Raw genomic sequence first — 12,780 nt, 5'->3', positions numbered from 1 at the left:
ACCTGCTGCTTTAACTGATGTACTAATCTGTCCTTCTCTCGTTTAAGAGCCATTACTTCCTCTTGAGTCTTCTTCTTCTTTGAAGCAGACAGTTCAAGCAAGGCAATGTTTGCATCTTTTTCACTAATTGCAGCAAGCAAAGCTTCCTGTCTGATTAAATAAAACAAAAATCATTACATTCTCATCAAAACAGAACATACACTGCTACCTCATACAACATGAGATGTTTCTTTTAACTACTAGAGGATCAATCAATGACCTTCTGAACACTTTAAATAGCAAGCAATATTAAGTCTAATCAAATCATGAAATAATCTGATTAGCCAAAAATGTTATCTTTATAGATCTTTCATTATGCAACTATTTCATAAAACATTTATCTCCATCTCTTTTACTACAATATGATAGCTAAGAATATTTCTGTGAAATGTCTTGCTTTTAAAAATCTACTTATGTTTTTCAATTCACTTCCCTGAATTCCAGAATATTTTACATAAATACGTTGAGAATTATTCAAACCGTACAGATTGAATAATTATAAGAAAAAGCAATACAGATAAAACATTTTTTTTACATTGTGCCATTAATTTTGTACTCTAGAGACCTCAGTACAGAAACCTCTGGACATCTCTCTCACATTTACTTAAATGTTTTCCTACGGATTTATTGTTATTATTCATTGTATCACCACATAGCTATAATGCCAGAAGTAAAATATAACCTCTACAAAGTAAGTTCCTTGATCTAATTGTTCAGGGGGAATCTTTTCCTTTGGAATCTTGACCATAAAGCAATCAAACTTACAGCACTCAGAAACATACAGAATTACTTAGAAGTTGGCAGGACACATCATAAATAGTTTGTGTGGACATATAACAAAGGTAATTTTTACACTATGCAGTTGGAAGCACAAATTTTGCAGTATCTTATTATTTCTTATACTCTAAATTCTCCCGTTGGAAAGGACATAATCCGTCCCTTATTCTACTCAATAAAAGAAATATATTCATCTTCTGCAATGCATTCAATGACAGACTATGACTTATCAGCCAAGAAAAAGCATATCATACTTAGTAGCTTTTAGAACAGAATATGTTATGGCCTATGCCTTTTTCCAGAACTATGTAAGATCAATCATTAAAAAACTAAACATGGATAAATGAGTCATAAATTAACTTTAGGCTCCAACTGCTAATAAATGTAAGAATACGGCTCATGAACTTCATACAGTCAAGGTGAGCTAGAAGTTTGGAATTCTCATAGTCCTTTGCTTGCCAGCAAAAATGTCAAGAAAGCTATTTCACTTTTTTTTCAAAGTTCCTAATGTATTAATGTAAATATTTATAGGACAATATTTCTGATGGAGTCAAAGAAAAACAACTCATTTATTACACTCTTAAAGTTATGAGACGTGGATCAATTTTAGATAAACAGTTGCATTTTATTCATGCACTTAAATAGTCTCATTTATTATTGTCTTCATTCTAATCACAGTTAAATGATGTTTAAAAGAGGATGCCATAAGTCTCCAACAGTCTTACTTTAAATGAAAGCTATTAATTATTTTAAATAACAGGTATTAAGGAAAAAACATATCAGAAGGTCACATCTATAATGCTAATTTGAAATGAGATACAGGTATATTGTTTTCTATGCACTTCATAATGCATAAAACTTGCTGCATTTATAAAAGATGCTGTTTTCATGTGTTGTGCTAAAATACCATATCAATTCCAAAAAAATCTACATCTCAGGAATTCCAAGGTTTCAACATACATTTACATTAATTCTTAATTTATGTAAGTTAACTCCATCCCAGCGAGACCCAACACAATATGTCTGTTCATCTAGTAGCAAATTTCACGGTAAATACTTGCCATCTACGAGGTTTCTAATGATATATAGTGTATCTAATTACATGTAACATGCATTGCAGCTGTAAAAAGCCACAAACAGAGTAAAAGTTTTAAACTGAAAACTACATGAAGCTATTCTGAAATTTTACTTATCCTCCAAAGTTTAGAACATTTCACTACCTCAAAATTGGCAGTGAAAACACAAACCTGACTAGCATGGTAGAAGAATCAAAACTACTGAATTATTTGGTATCATTTCCACACCTGATAATAGGATTCACTCACATCCATCTTTTTCTGCACTGCCAACCAAAATGACCACAGGTTCTTGTGGTCATAACTCTCCAAGTGTGCAACACTCTAGCCCCACTTTAAAGTAGCAGATGAGACAAAACATTCCATGAGAGAGGACAGCCAATCAACATGCTTTGAAAAACCCTGGATTCTGCAGCCCCAAAACCACAATATTTTGCAGACCCTAGCATGCTTTTTCTCAGCTGAGGGTGTTGAGGGATTGTGAAAGCCAACCACAAGTTATGAGAATGTTTTTGAAATGAAAAGTTAACAAAATATTTTTTATCTATTGTCCTGTGGCTCACAGGACAACTCCATTCAATACACCACTTATCCTGTCTTAGAGAAATGCTGGGGAAAATAAGTAACCAAACACTTAATTACACAAAATAACGATTCGTACCAAACACTTCCAGGAAATAATGGTTCACAGACATATAAAATAGCTCCTGTCATATGACTCCATAAGTGCTCTTCTGAGGCGCTCTAAGATTTGAATCAAACCCACAGTGCGTACACAAGTTTGAACTGAACCCCAACATTATTGTCAATGTATTTTTTATCTCTTACCTTTATAGTAAATGTAAGTGGAGTTGCAAAGCCTTAAACTTACATATGTTGAGAGATCACTGCACAAGAATACAAGGATGGGGATTTCTAATTAAGTTCTTCCACAGCAAAGTGGAATGATGGATACACCCTACTTAGATGAACAGCTGAAAGCAAACTCACACTACCAGTAATCTTGAAGCCATCCGAATGTGAGTCAGCTTTAGTTCAGAAGCTCTAAAGTCTCATTTATCTAAGAAACAAGGTGGTTTAACTTGGGCATAATGCCAGTCAACACACTGATGTCTTCCAAGCTGGAACTGGCTCTCATACAGCCTGCTCAGAGTGTGGGCAGAGCAAGCTTGTAACTGTTTGCATCTGCCTGCACAGACATACTGCTGGAGTATTTCAGCATATTATCTGTGTCTATTATCATGGATAATCTGAACAGTAATAACCTCAAATATATAATCCAGTGGCATTTAACCAGGCACTCAGATTAACAAGAGTTCAGTAGAGCAGGACTGTGTATTCTACCCAATGCTTCTACCACATGTATTCTACCACATGTTGGTTGCTTACATCCTAATGAATTAACTACTTCAATATAGAGGGAAGACAGAGAGACCCAACAGTTTTTATTGCTATTATTTTACAGAGTACATGATAAAGAAGTAGGTTGTGACAGGGCATCTAAAGAAACCGAAGCAGCCTCCTTTACTTTACTATGTATAGCCTAGCATACTACCAGATGTGCAACTCCTCCACAAAATCCTTGAGAGACAGAGGTTGAAAAATACCTTGCCCATGCTGGTGAGGAATCACGAGAGGATACAAGCATATATGAAGCAGCCTGTGGGAACAGACCTGAAGCTCTATATTATCATATCTCATTTATTGCATATCATACACTCTTTTACTCACATCTGCAAAAGTTGCTGTGCTACCCCATCAGCATACTTCAAGATTCCTACAGAAGAACCAAATCAGAAGCAATTTATTTTAGCTACGCAGTGACCCCACTAAAAAATTAATATCACATTTTTTGCAGCAAACTTGAAATGAGATTATCTGACCACTAGAAACAAGGCTGAGACGCCAGCAAAACAGCTGACTATAATGACTTCCTCACAAATATGAAGTAAACTCCATTCAAAAATGTTAACAGGTGTCAAGGTCTTTGTCTGCATCTCTCAGGTGAGTAATACAGTTCTGCTTTGCTGCTAGAAACTCACCATGTGTTTCTGTGAAAGAACTTTTGAAATTCAAGACCTGAACTGGCACCAAGAACAACATACAGTCTGATCTACTCTCCAGCTAACATGCTTAAAAGTGTAAGCATAATTTATAATTCTTAATTATCTACTGTGTCAGAAAAAAAAAAAATGACTAGCCAAATACAGTTCTATAGAGATGTTATCACTATTTGCAGCCAAAATGTCTCCTTATTGTTTAATAAATTATGGTAATAAAATACATTTTAAAATAATTTATTAGAGCACTGAATTAAATTACATTCTTTAACAGTAATATTTATAAAGAGTAATCCTTTTTGCTGTTAGTAGTTTTCTCTCTTTTTTGGCAAACTAATCTGTTTTACAAACACCAGTTTAGTACTTTTAACACCAAGGAAAATTACTCTAATTGTATATGGTAAAATTAGGTAATCTCTGAGATTAAAAAATACATGTTAAATCTAATCTGCATTTGATCCACATTAGTAATTATTCTGTACATTTTTCTTTGACATACATAAAGTAATTCCTAGGATTCTCAACCTATATATCCTCCACTATAATGTGTTTGCTCATTATAAGGAGAGGTAGAATTTCTTCCTGGAAAAACAAAACTTATGAAAGTAACTTCTCCTCCCCTAGCAAAGCCTGACTGCATTCCACTGTACAGCAACTTACTACCTCAAGCTAGTCCTCTTTAATACAAAGACAGTAAATATAACGGTCTCCTGATGAGCAAGCACACTTACAGTTGCGAGGTCAGGTCTTAAGGTACTAATGATTCCACTGAAAAGTACTAGGAAACTTGCATTACTTATTCTTTCCTTAGTATGCTTAATGTCACTTCATGCTAAAATACAAAAGAAAAAATTAAAGGAACTTTCCCTTCCAAGTTGCCAGGAATTTATTTATGCAAGTGATATTTCACCCAAAAATGTTCAGGATTCCACTCTGTTTTTTGTTTTTATTAACTCCATTGGTTGATGGACTAGAAAATCTACTTATTGCAATTCATTGAGACTTGAGACTGGAGTATCTTCAAATACCATGAAGACAGTAAAAAAATCTCTTGACAAATCAAATGTGCCACCTAGAAAACTAAGGAGGAACTCCATATTAATGATCTGTTGTGAATAAGGCAAACATTACACTGTGAAGTATAAACAGAAATAGACTGCAATACAGAGGTGATTCTTTTGATCTACATGACTTCAGGAAGACCTTAGCTGAAATATTACATCCACTCTGGATATGATTCTCCACGAAAAATGTGGAGACTGTTCAGTGAAGAGCCAACAAAAACAGTCAGAGAAATGACTGACAAGAAAACATTGGAAAAGACTACAATAAATAGTCTATGACAACATGATCATATGAACATTAAATGCTATACCAAACTGAAATAGAACATTTGTATCTATATCCATAGCACAGAGAACAAGAAGTAATATACACAAATTGCAGGAGACAAAGTTGCATTTTTTTCCTCCTAATATCCAGACAAGGTCTAATGATAATGGCAGGTAAGTATGAATAGCAATTGAGTACTGGAAGAAATTGAGAGAAAAACAGTCACTGCCAGTGGAAGTTTTTTGTGAACAATTTAGGCACAAGTCTGTTAGAAATGACCTGGGAATAGCTGATCTTGCCCCAGGACATGACACCAGCAACCCAATTATTCCATGAACCAATGTTTTCAAGGTGTCTACTCTTGTGTCTTATTTAAGACAGTAGTCTTTGGAGTTAATGTCATGTTTGATCTTCTTCCATCATATGCTTGCTAGCCTTCTTATGACTGAAAGAAAAGGCCTTTTACATTTAAATTTCTACATCTATAGTAAGATAGAACAATATAATTTTCTGTGAAAAACTTCTGTGAAAGCAATTGCAGATAATCGCCATTCCTCAGTGAATGTGAAATATGGAGATGCCTTTCCCTGGAAGATCTATCAACTATTAACCTCATAATAGAGATGGCTTTTAGACAAACAAAAAGTATAAAATATTATAAAACTTTTAGTAAGGTCACTGGAAGTAGTGTTAAAGAACAATCTGAATTAAAGAAAAACACCATACATAGGATTAAAGAAAGCAGAGGATACCAAAGCAACTCAGTTATAAATGTAACCTAACACCTGAAAAACACAATCTTATAGATCTCTAGCAATTCAGACACAGACTTTGTGTTTGTGAAAGCATCTGTCTTGGAGTGAAAAAAATTACTTAATATGAAAAGGAAGCCTTAGCCTACTAGAAGGGAAGATAAGATAATGCAAGAAGGAATAAATCCATGAAAGATTCTGTTGAATGCCAAACTGAAAAAGTATATTGTATACAGTGTTTTATCAAACTGCAGCCTAAACAAATGTCAAATGGAATAATTTCTTTAACAAATATGGGCAACAACTGAGAAAAAAGGGTTGTTCACTAGTATATATTTAGTCAAGATTAACTGTGGATAAAAAAATGCACTAAGAACAGATTTAATAACCCTAAACTGTCATTCAGGTTGTAGGAGGTATTCAAGATACAGCTAATAAAACACAAAAAATGGTTCTAACCACCCACAAAAAAAATCTCAGTAGTGTAAAACACTGAGGGATGACCACTAAGATAAATGCTTTCTTTTGAGAGCTGCCTTGCAGTTAACCTTCTTAAAGAGTCTCCCAGAAACCTCTAATCATAATACATTGCATTGCCACTTATCACAGTCAATTTAGAAGCGAACTTTGTAAACACTCCTGCTTTACTCCCTACCTCTGTTAGTCTAAGAATAATTTTCTGAGCTTTAATGAAAGAACTCATGACAACTTTTTGGGAGGTGGAATGAGTTCTTAGAAATATCTCAGAAACGGTCTAATTGTAATCTATCAGAATTCCAAGATTAAGATTTATAGAAACTAGAACTTCTAACAAGAACTTTTACTGCATCTACTACTTAAGCCATTCTTCACAAAATACAGAAATGTAACTTAAAGTCACTATTAAAGTTAAATCACGTAAAAGATGTTTGAACTAATGATACACAGTACTCGGCCAGCTTCTTACATGCTAATCATACTGAAGGGGGAAAAGAAAGAAAGAAAAAACAACCAAAAAACAGCTCAACCAAATTTTTCCTTTAATTATTGTTTTCTTTCCCTCATGACCCACAGTATTCAACCTTAAGTTCAGTAGGAGGTGACTAGAGATAGACGGTGATGAGAGATCCTGTTTGAAACAGCTTCTCTCTGTCACTCCTAAAGCAAATAAATGGTTTGTTAAAACATGCTGTTAATCCATTATGGATGTGCATGCATCTTCAAAAATAAACTTCAGAATATTATTGGTATTTTAAAGCTTTTTCTTTAAAAACAAGACATACTGATCACAAGAATGAAATTTAAAATCTGTATATTCAAAAAGAGTTGTAAGTCTAAGCTAATTGCATGTAGACATGTAAATTCAGCCACTATTAATTGTAGACGATAATCCTAAAATTGTGTATCTGAGACTGACAGAAAATTTGTCTCTCCAATTATATGACTAAATACACCTTACAAAAGCATTTATAACTACTTTAAAATGAACAATTATTTTTGCACTCTTTTCAAAGAACAATCCCTTTCGAAATACTTTCATAAGCAAATGCTTTTCAGAAGCGAAACAAGCATGAAATAGCACTTCAGGTTGGCCTAGTGCCCTTACAGCAAGCACAGAGAACTTCTGATGCTCCACAGCCCAAATACACCAAGCAGCAGAGATGACTGCTCCATTAACTACAGGACAGAAAGCCAGGGGCCCTGCTCTTACACACCTCAAGCACCAACGCACCAAGCACTTTTCCTCACATTGAGGAATCAAACCTTGAATTTATCATCAGATCAAGCTGGTAGCAGGTGTGAGGAGGAAATAACCAAAGCATACTGTGTTAGATAAACAACAAATACTCTCTATATTACACCTCTATTAGATGTATATTTTCATTAGTCTAGAATCAAGAAGAAACAGGAAGAAGCAGCTGTCCCTAATGTGAAATTTCAGAGTAAATGACAAGAAGGAAAAGAGAGGACCTGATTCTGAATAATCACATAGGAATTTCTTGGAAAAGACAGCTTTCTTATCCATTTGTCCTTTTCCTTCAGTTCACCTCCCCGGAGCCACAGTTCAGTGCTTCTTCCCTATGTTTCACTAGTTGCATAATCAAACCTCTCCGCACATTCCCCCAGTAAAAACAAACATATTGTCTTCACACTGGCAATTTTAAATTATTCCCTTTTTTCCTCCTTTACAACCATTGGGAATGTGCATATAGGTCTTTTGTTAAGCAAACAGAAATCATCCAGTATAAAACTATGAGTTCAGAGAGAAATTTTAAAAGACAAAGAAGGAACTTCATGCCCATCTTTTGGGGCTAATTTTCAAGGAAGAAGCAGGCCATTTGAATTTGAATTCTCTGAAGTTTTTCAAACCCTGTGACATTGCATTTCTGATGTCTCAATGATTTATGTTTTAGAAATGACAGATAAGTAAAACAGATGCCCTTAGGAAAAGACATATTCATCTGTGAAAGCAATTACATCATGGTTTCATAGATCATGCTTCAATAACCATTGCATTATCATATCATTTAAATGGGCAGCACTGCTCACACATAATATAACAAGCTTCAGACTGTGTGAGAAATGCAGAGAAAAAAAAGAATTCACACTGCTGCAAAACACAGCTGAAGAAGTTAGATGATGACAATTATTTCTGGGTTTTGCAGCTTTTTACTAGAATTAGCTCCTATTATTCATTTGGTTTTGTATGATTCTCCATAGGAATGTAACCAACACTTGGTTAAAATACCTCTGCCTGTTTTACACCAATCCACAATGCAGTACAGAAATGGGGGCTGCCGAGAACAAGAACAATGGCATCCAAACACATGGGATTGTGTTACAGCAGAACACAGCATTGCACAGGGTCCACCTAAGTTAAACAGGAAAACCAAACTATAGGTAATCTGTCATTGTCAGCCTTCTTATCCTTCAACACCGCTTTTTGTGTTTATAGAAGACAGAGATAAAAGTACTTCACAGGATGAATAGTTAAATCTCTACAATATAGTTCTTGGTAACATTTTTTAACTGCCAAATAAACATTTACACTTCGAAAAAAGTTACTACTTAGAGTTACTACAGCTTTAATGAATTTACAGAGAATTCAAAATAACTGAGTCAAAGACATATAAAACTGAGATGCAGAGACAGAATATTAAAAAGACATAAACTTTTGTCAATTATATTCTGTTCTTAATTTTGAGTTCACAACATATTCCAAATGGCCATTTCTTGCAAAGTAGATGGTTGTGCTAAAGAATGACTGAGGGTTTCTTTCAACTTTAAATAAATGCTGAACAGAAAAATTATCCTTTTGGCAAACAGATAACACACACAAACATAGAAAAAAAAATACTAAAATCTATATCCTTCCTTTACACTGGAAACTGGAGAAAAAGATTGGCCTGATTTGAAAAGAACTAACTTAAGGTCCTACACTAATTTCCATAAAGTTTCAAGGAGCCCCCCCCTTGAACAACATATATAAGAAAACACATAAAATCCAATGTAAATCACAGTGAACTTTAAAATATATCACAGAGGGAATAATTAGATCCATTTTTGAACCAACACAGAGAAATCAATATGAATATGTACTAGAATTTATGCCTTGAGCTTTACAATATATTAGAAGACAAATTCAAGAAAGAAAATTGCTTGAATACTTATGATTAACAAAATGCACTCTCTTGGCAGTGCATAATTCACATTTGATAACTGATCTGGGGGCATAGTTTAAATGCTCATTTATTAAATTGGGTGTTAGACAGAGATTATGTAAACTAGTGTCACATGATTTCCACTAGCTGCAGATATATGTCAGAGTATAATCCTGTATGTTAGCCTTAAATGAAGAAACTCCTTAGATTTTGCACACACACACACTCTCCCTCAAATAGGCTGATAGTTTTCATATTTTATTCTAATTGACTCGTGAAGTCAGAATCATCATTTCCATTATTAATATGCTTACCTCCATTACTTATCGTTACACTATGAGCATGCGTTAAAACTGTTACATAGCTTAATTTGATAGGTACAGGAAATTCTACAACTTACAATTGTAAGTTTACAAATTACAACTCAACATTTTTTATTTTTTGAAACTACGATGTTTTTGCTAAATTTGTCTAGTACAGAATAAACTTAAACATACTGCTCCAGACATCTCATTTCTGAGGATTTCATTATATTGGGAACCACTGGATATGTACTTACGATCAAGCCACAGAATGGCACCTATGAACACCACAAATAATTAGTTTTAACATAATAAAAAAACAGTTAAGCATGAGTAAAGAAGATAATTAAGATATTTATTCACAAACCAACAGGCCACCATTGCTTTAAATGTGGGATATCTAAAGACCTAAATGCCTAAAGGCATTCTGTCAGAGAAAATTTCTTCAAACCCTGCCTCCATCATTTTATGTCAGTGAAAAAAAACCCCACCATTTTTAATAAAATACTGCACATCCAAAATACAGCATATGAAAATAGTAACTATAAAATAGAAAAGACAATGAAATCCCAGAGTAGGCACAAGAGATTTCATAAGAGGGAATTAGACAACAACACACAAATATTTCTCTAATTAGTATCTTAAAAGATTGGGAATGAAAGAGATAGGATACCACATGATGTTATTTAATTATATGACTTCCCTGCTAATAGAGCTATTCACAAGCATTGCCAGGAGCATGAAGACCATCATATGATTCAACTTTGCATAAAGAAGTTTGCTCATTGATCTTCTTTGGTGGGTTAACTGTTTCAAAATTTGTTTCAGGCTAAGGAAGCATTTTAAAAAAAGGCATATGCACAGTCTTAGAGCTCTAAGATAACACACGTTGACTCATCATGAATACAGTTCGTACTGACTTTCTCATAGCAGATGAAAGAAGCATAATGTATTATCAGTGAACTGTATCAGAGACGTGTAGTGCCCAGGAATTATGACTCCTTATTGCCATGTCTGAAAGGTAACAAGGAGTCATCACAACAGAGATAACAGTAGTTGGATATTTTAAGATAGTTCCACAACAAATTGCATCATGTTTAGTCTTGATAAACAATTAGCTTCTTACATATCATAATAGATTAACAGACTAACACATGAAGTTCTCTACTGATTTGAATAATAGTTCTGAGAGTCTTTAGGAAGACTTCTAAAAGTGAGTTTTATTGAGGGCAAAGATGGAGTCTGCTTTTGAGCTAACATCATGTAAGTTCAAATTTTACTACAAAATGAATACTAAAATTATTTACTCTATAGAATTACACTGATTACTGAAAAGTTGTTTGATGATAATTTTTAAATTACTAAAATCAGTGAACTAGAACTAAAAAACAATATGGCACTTACTACTAGCTGGGTAGGTCAACCAAACTACTTCTCCTTTCTGATCAATGTTTTAACTATCAGCTCTTTCAATAATTAGATCACTCCCTTCTGTCGATAAAAGCTAGGTATATGTCAGAAGGTACCTCTTCTAGTTGGCTATTCTCAAATATATGTTAAAAATAACTGACATAATAGCAAGTTAAAAATAAATGAAGCGAATCTTCTTGATGAAAGGGATATTAAGAGCTTTTCTGAAGTAGCTACCAAGCCTGCTAGGCAAGATACAGAAAGATGTCACCACAGGGAGCTGAGGGCCAGCAGCTTCCACAGACACACAGATGACAAGCAGGGTTGGCAGAGGACAGACAGGGCTTCTGAGGAACCAGTGGGAGCTGGATAGAGTCTGCTGCCACTCAAAAGTCACCAAGTTCACTGAAAAGGGGCATGTCTGCAGGGGTGGGGAGATATATATAGCTCTTATAATTTCTGATGAGACATTCCCAGCCTTTCACTCATCTTGAAGGAATGTTTTAGAGGAAAAAAAAAAAAATACATCCATGTCAAAACTATGACCAAATTGTGGCCCTGTCACAAGACATAAGGCTTTCAGACACTTATGTGTGTAGTTATTCAGTCTCCATCAAATATAGGATCTGAGATCCATCCAGATGGCACACAGCTGAGTTTACTCATCAGTTAGACACATATATATTGGCAATGAATGCACTGCTGTAATCTTCAAAGTGGCAGTGGAATAACAGAACTGTGCATAGTGGTCTTCTATATATTTTCAAATACTTTCTTCCTAATGAAGAATGCACCACTTTTTTCCTCAGTCCTTCTGCCCTTATCTTATGGAAAGCTACAGGAATTAGCAATGTTTCCCCCTTACCTCACTGTATCTGCAAGATTTGCAATGCCTGAGAGTTCCCCTCCTCGCTACATTTCATTAATTGGGAGAATACAAACAACTGTTCTGATAGAAAAAAGTATGTTGAGTTCAGTGCGCAAAGTCTATTTTTAAGATACAGATTTGGAAAACATACAGAATTAACCTGAAAAGCCATCAATAATAAAACCCCTAAGCACTCTAAGAAATATAACTTCAGAATACTATCTGTATGTTAATTTGTAAACTCTTGATGGCTGTATCTTAGAAAAATATGCAGCTCTCTCATGTAACACTGAATAAAGTGATGTTTATGGTCTTACTAAAATTTAAGAACTCTTTAAGTCAACAAAAACTACAGAAGGCTTAGTATTTGGCAGCCAAGCCACCATACTAGACATTACAACACAAAAGCAGAAGATAAAGTATTTAAACACCATCAGAATGGCTCGAAAGTATCAAAATCGATTATTACTGGAAACACTGATGCTTAGATCAGGATGGATGACACTTTAATATATTATAGTAC

The 12,780-nt window shown here is 34.4% G+C and overlaps 1 protein-coding gene across 1 annotated transcript in view; it reads right to left on the bottom strand.

Moving 5' to 3' along the window:
• The window catches only part of ERC2 (ELKS/RAB6-interacting/CAST family member 2), a gene marked incomplete at its 5' end in the record, with an annotated part of 347,626 nt that overhangs the window by 16,849 nt on the left and 317,997 nt on the right, over window positions 1–12,780 (bottom strand). Inside the window, one exon of the mRNA XM_080625511.1 lies at window positions 3–150. Within this exon, the coding sequence (XP_080481637.1) occupies window positions 3–150 (148 nt within the window). The remainder of the gene's footprint in view (window positions 1–2; window positions 151–12,780) is intronic.

The sequence above is a fragment of the Psittacula echo genome (assembly GCF_963264785.1).
Source record: "Psittacula echo genome assembly, chromosome: 9".
In the NCBI taxonomy this organism is placed as follows: Eukaryota; Metazoa; Chordata; class Aves; order Psittaciformes; family Psittacidae; genus Psittacula; species Psittacula echo.
The sequence above is the reverse complement of the archived record's forward strand: the minus strand, read 5'-3'. Positions and strand labels throughout refer to the sequence as shown.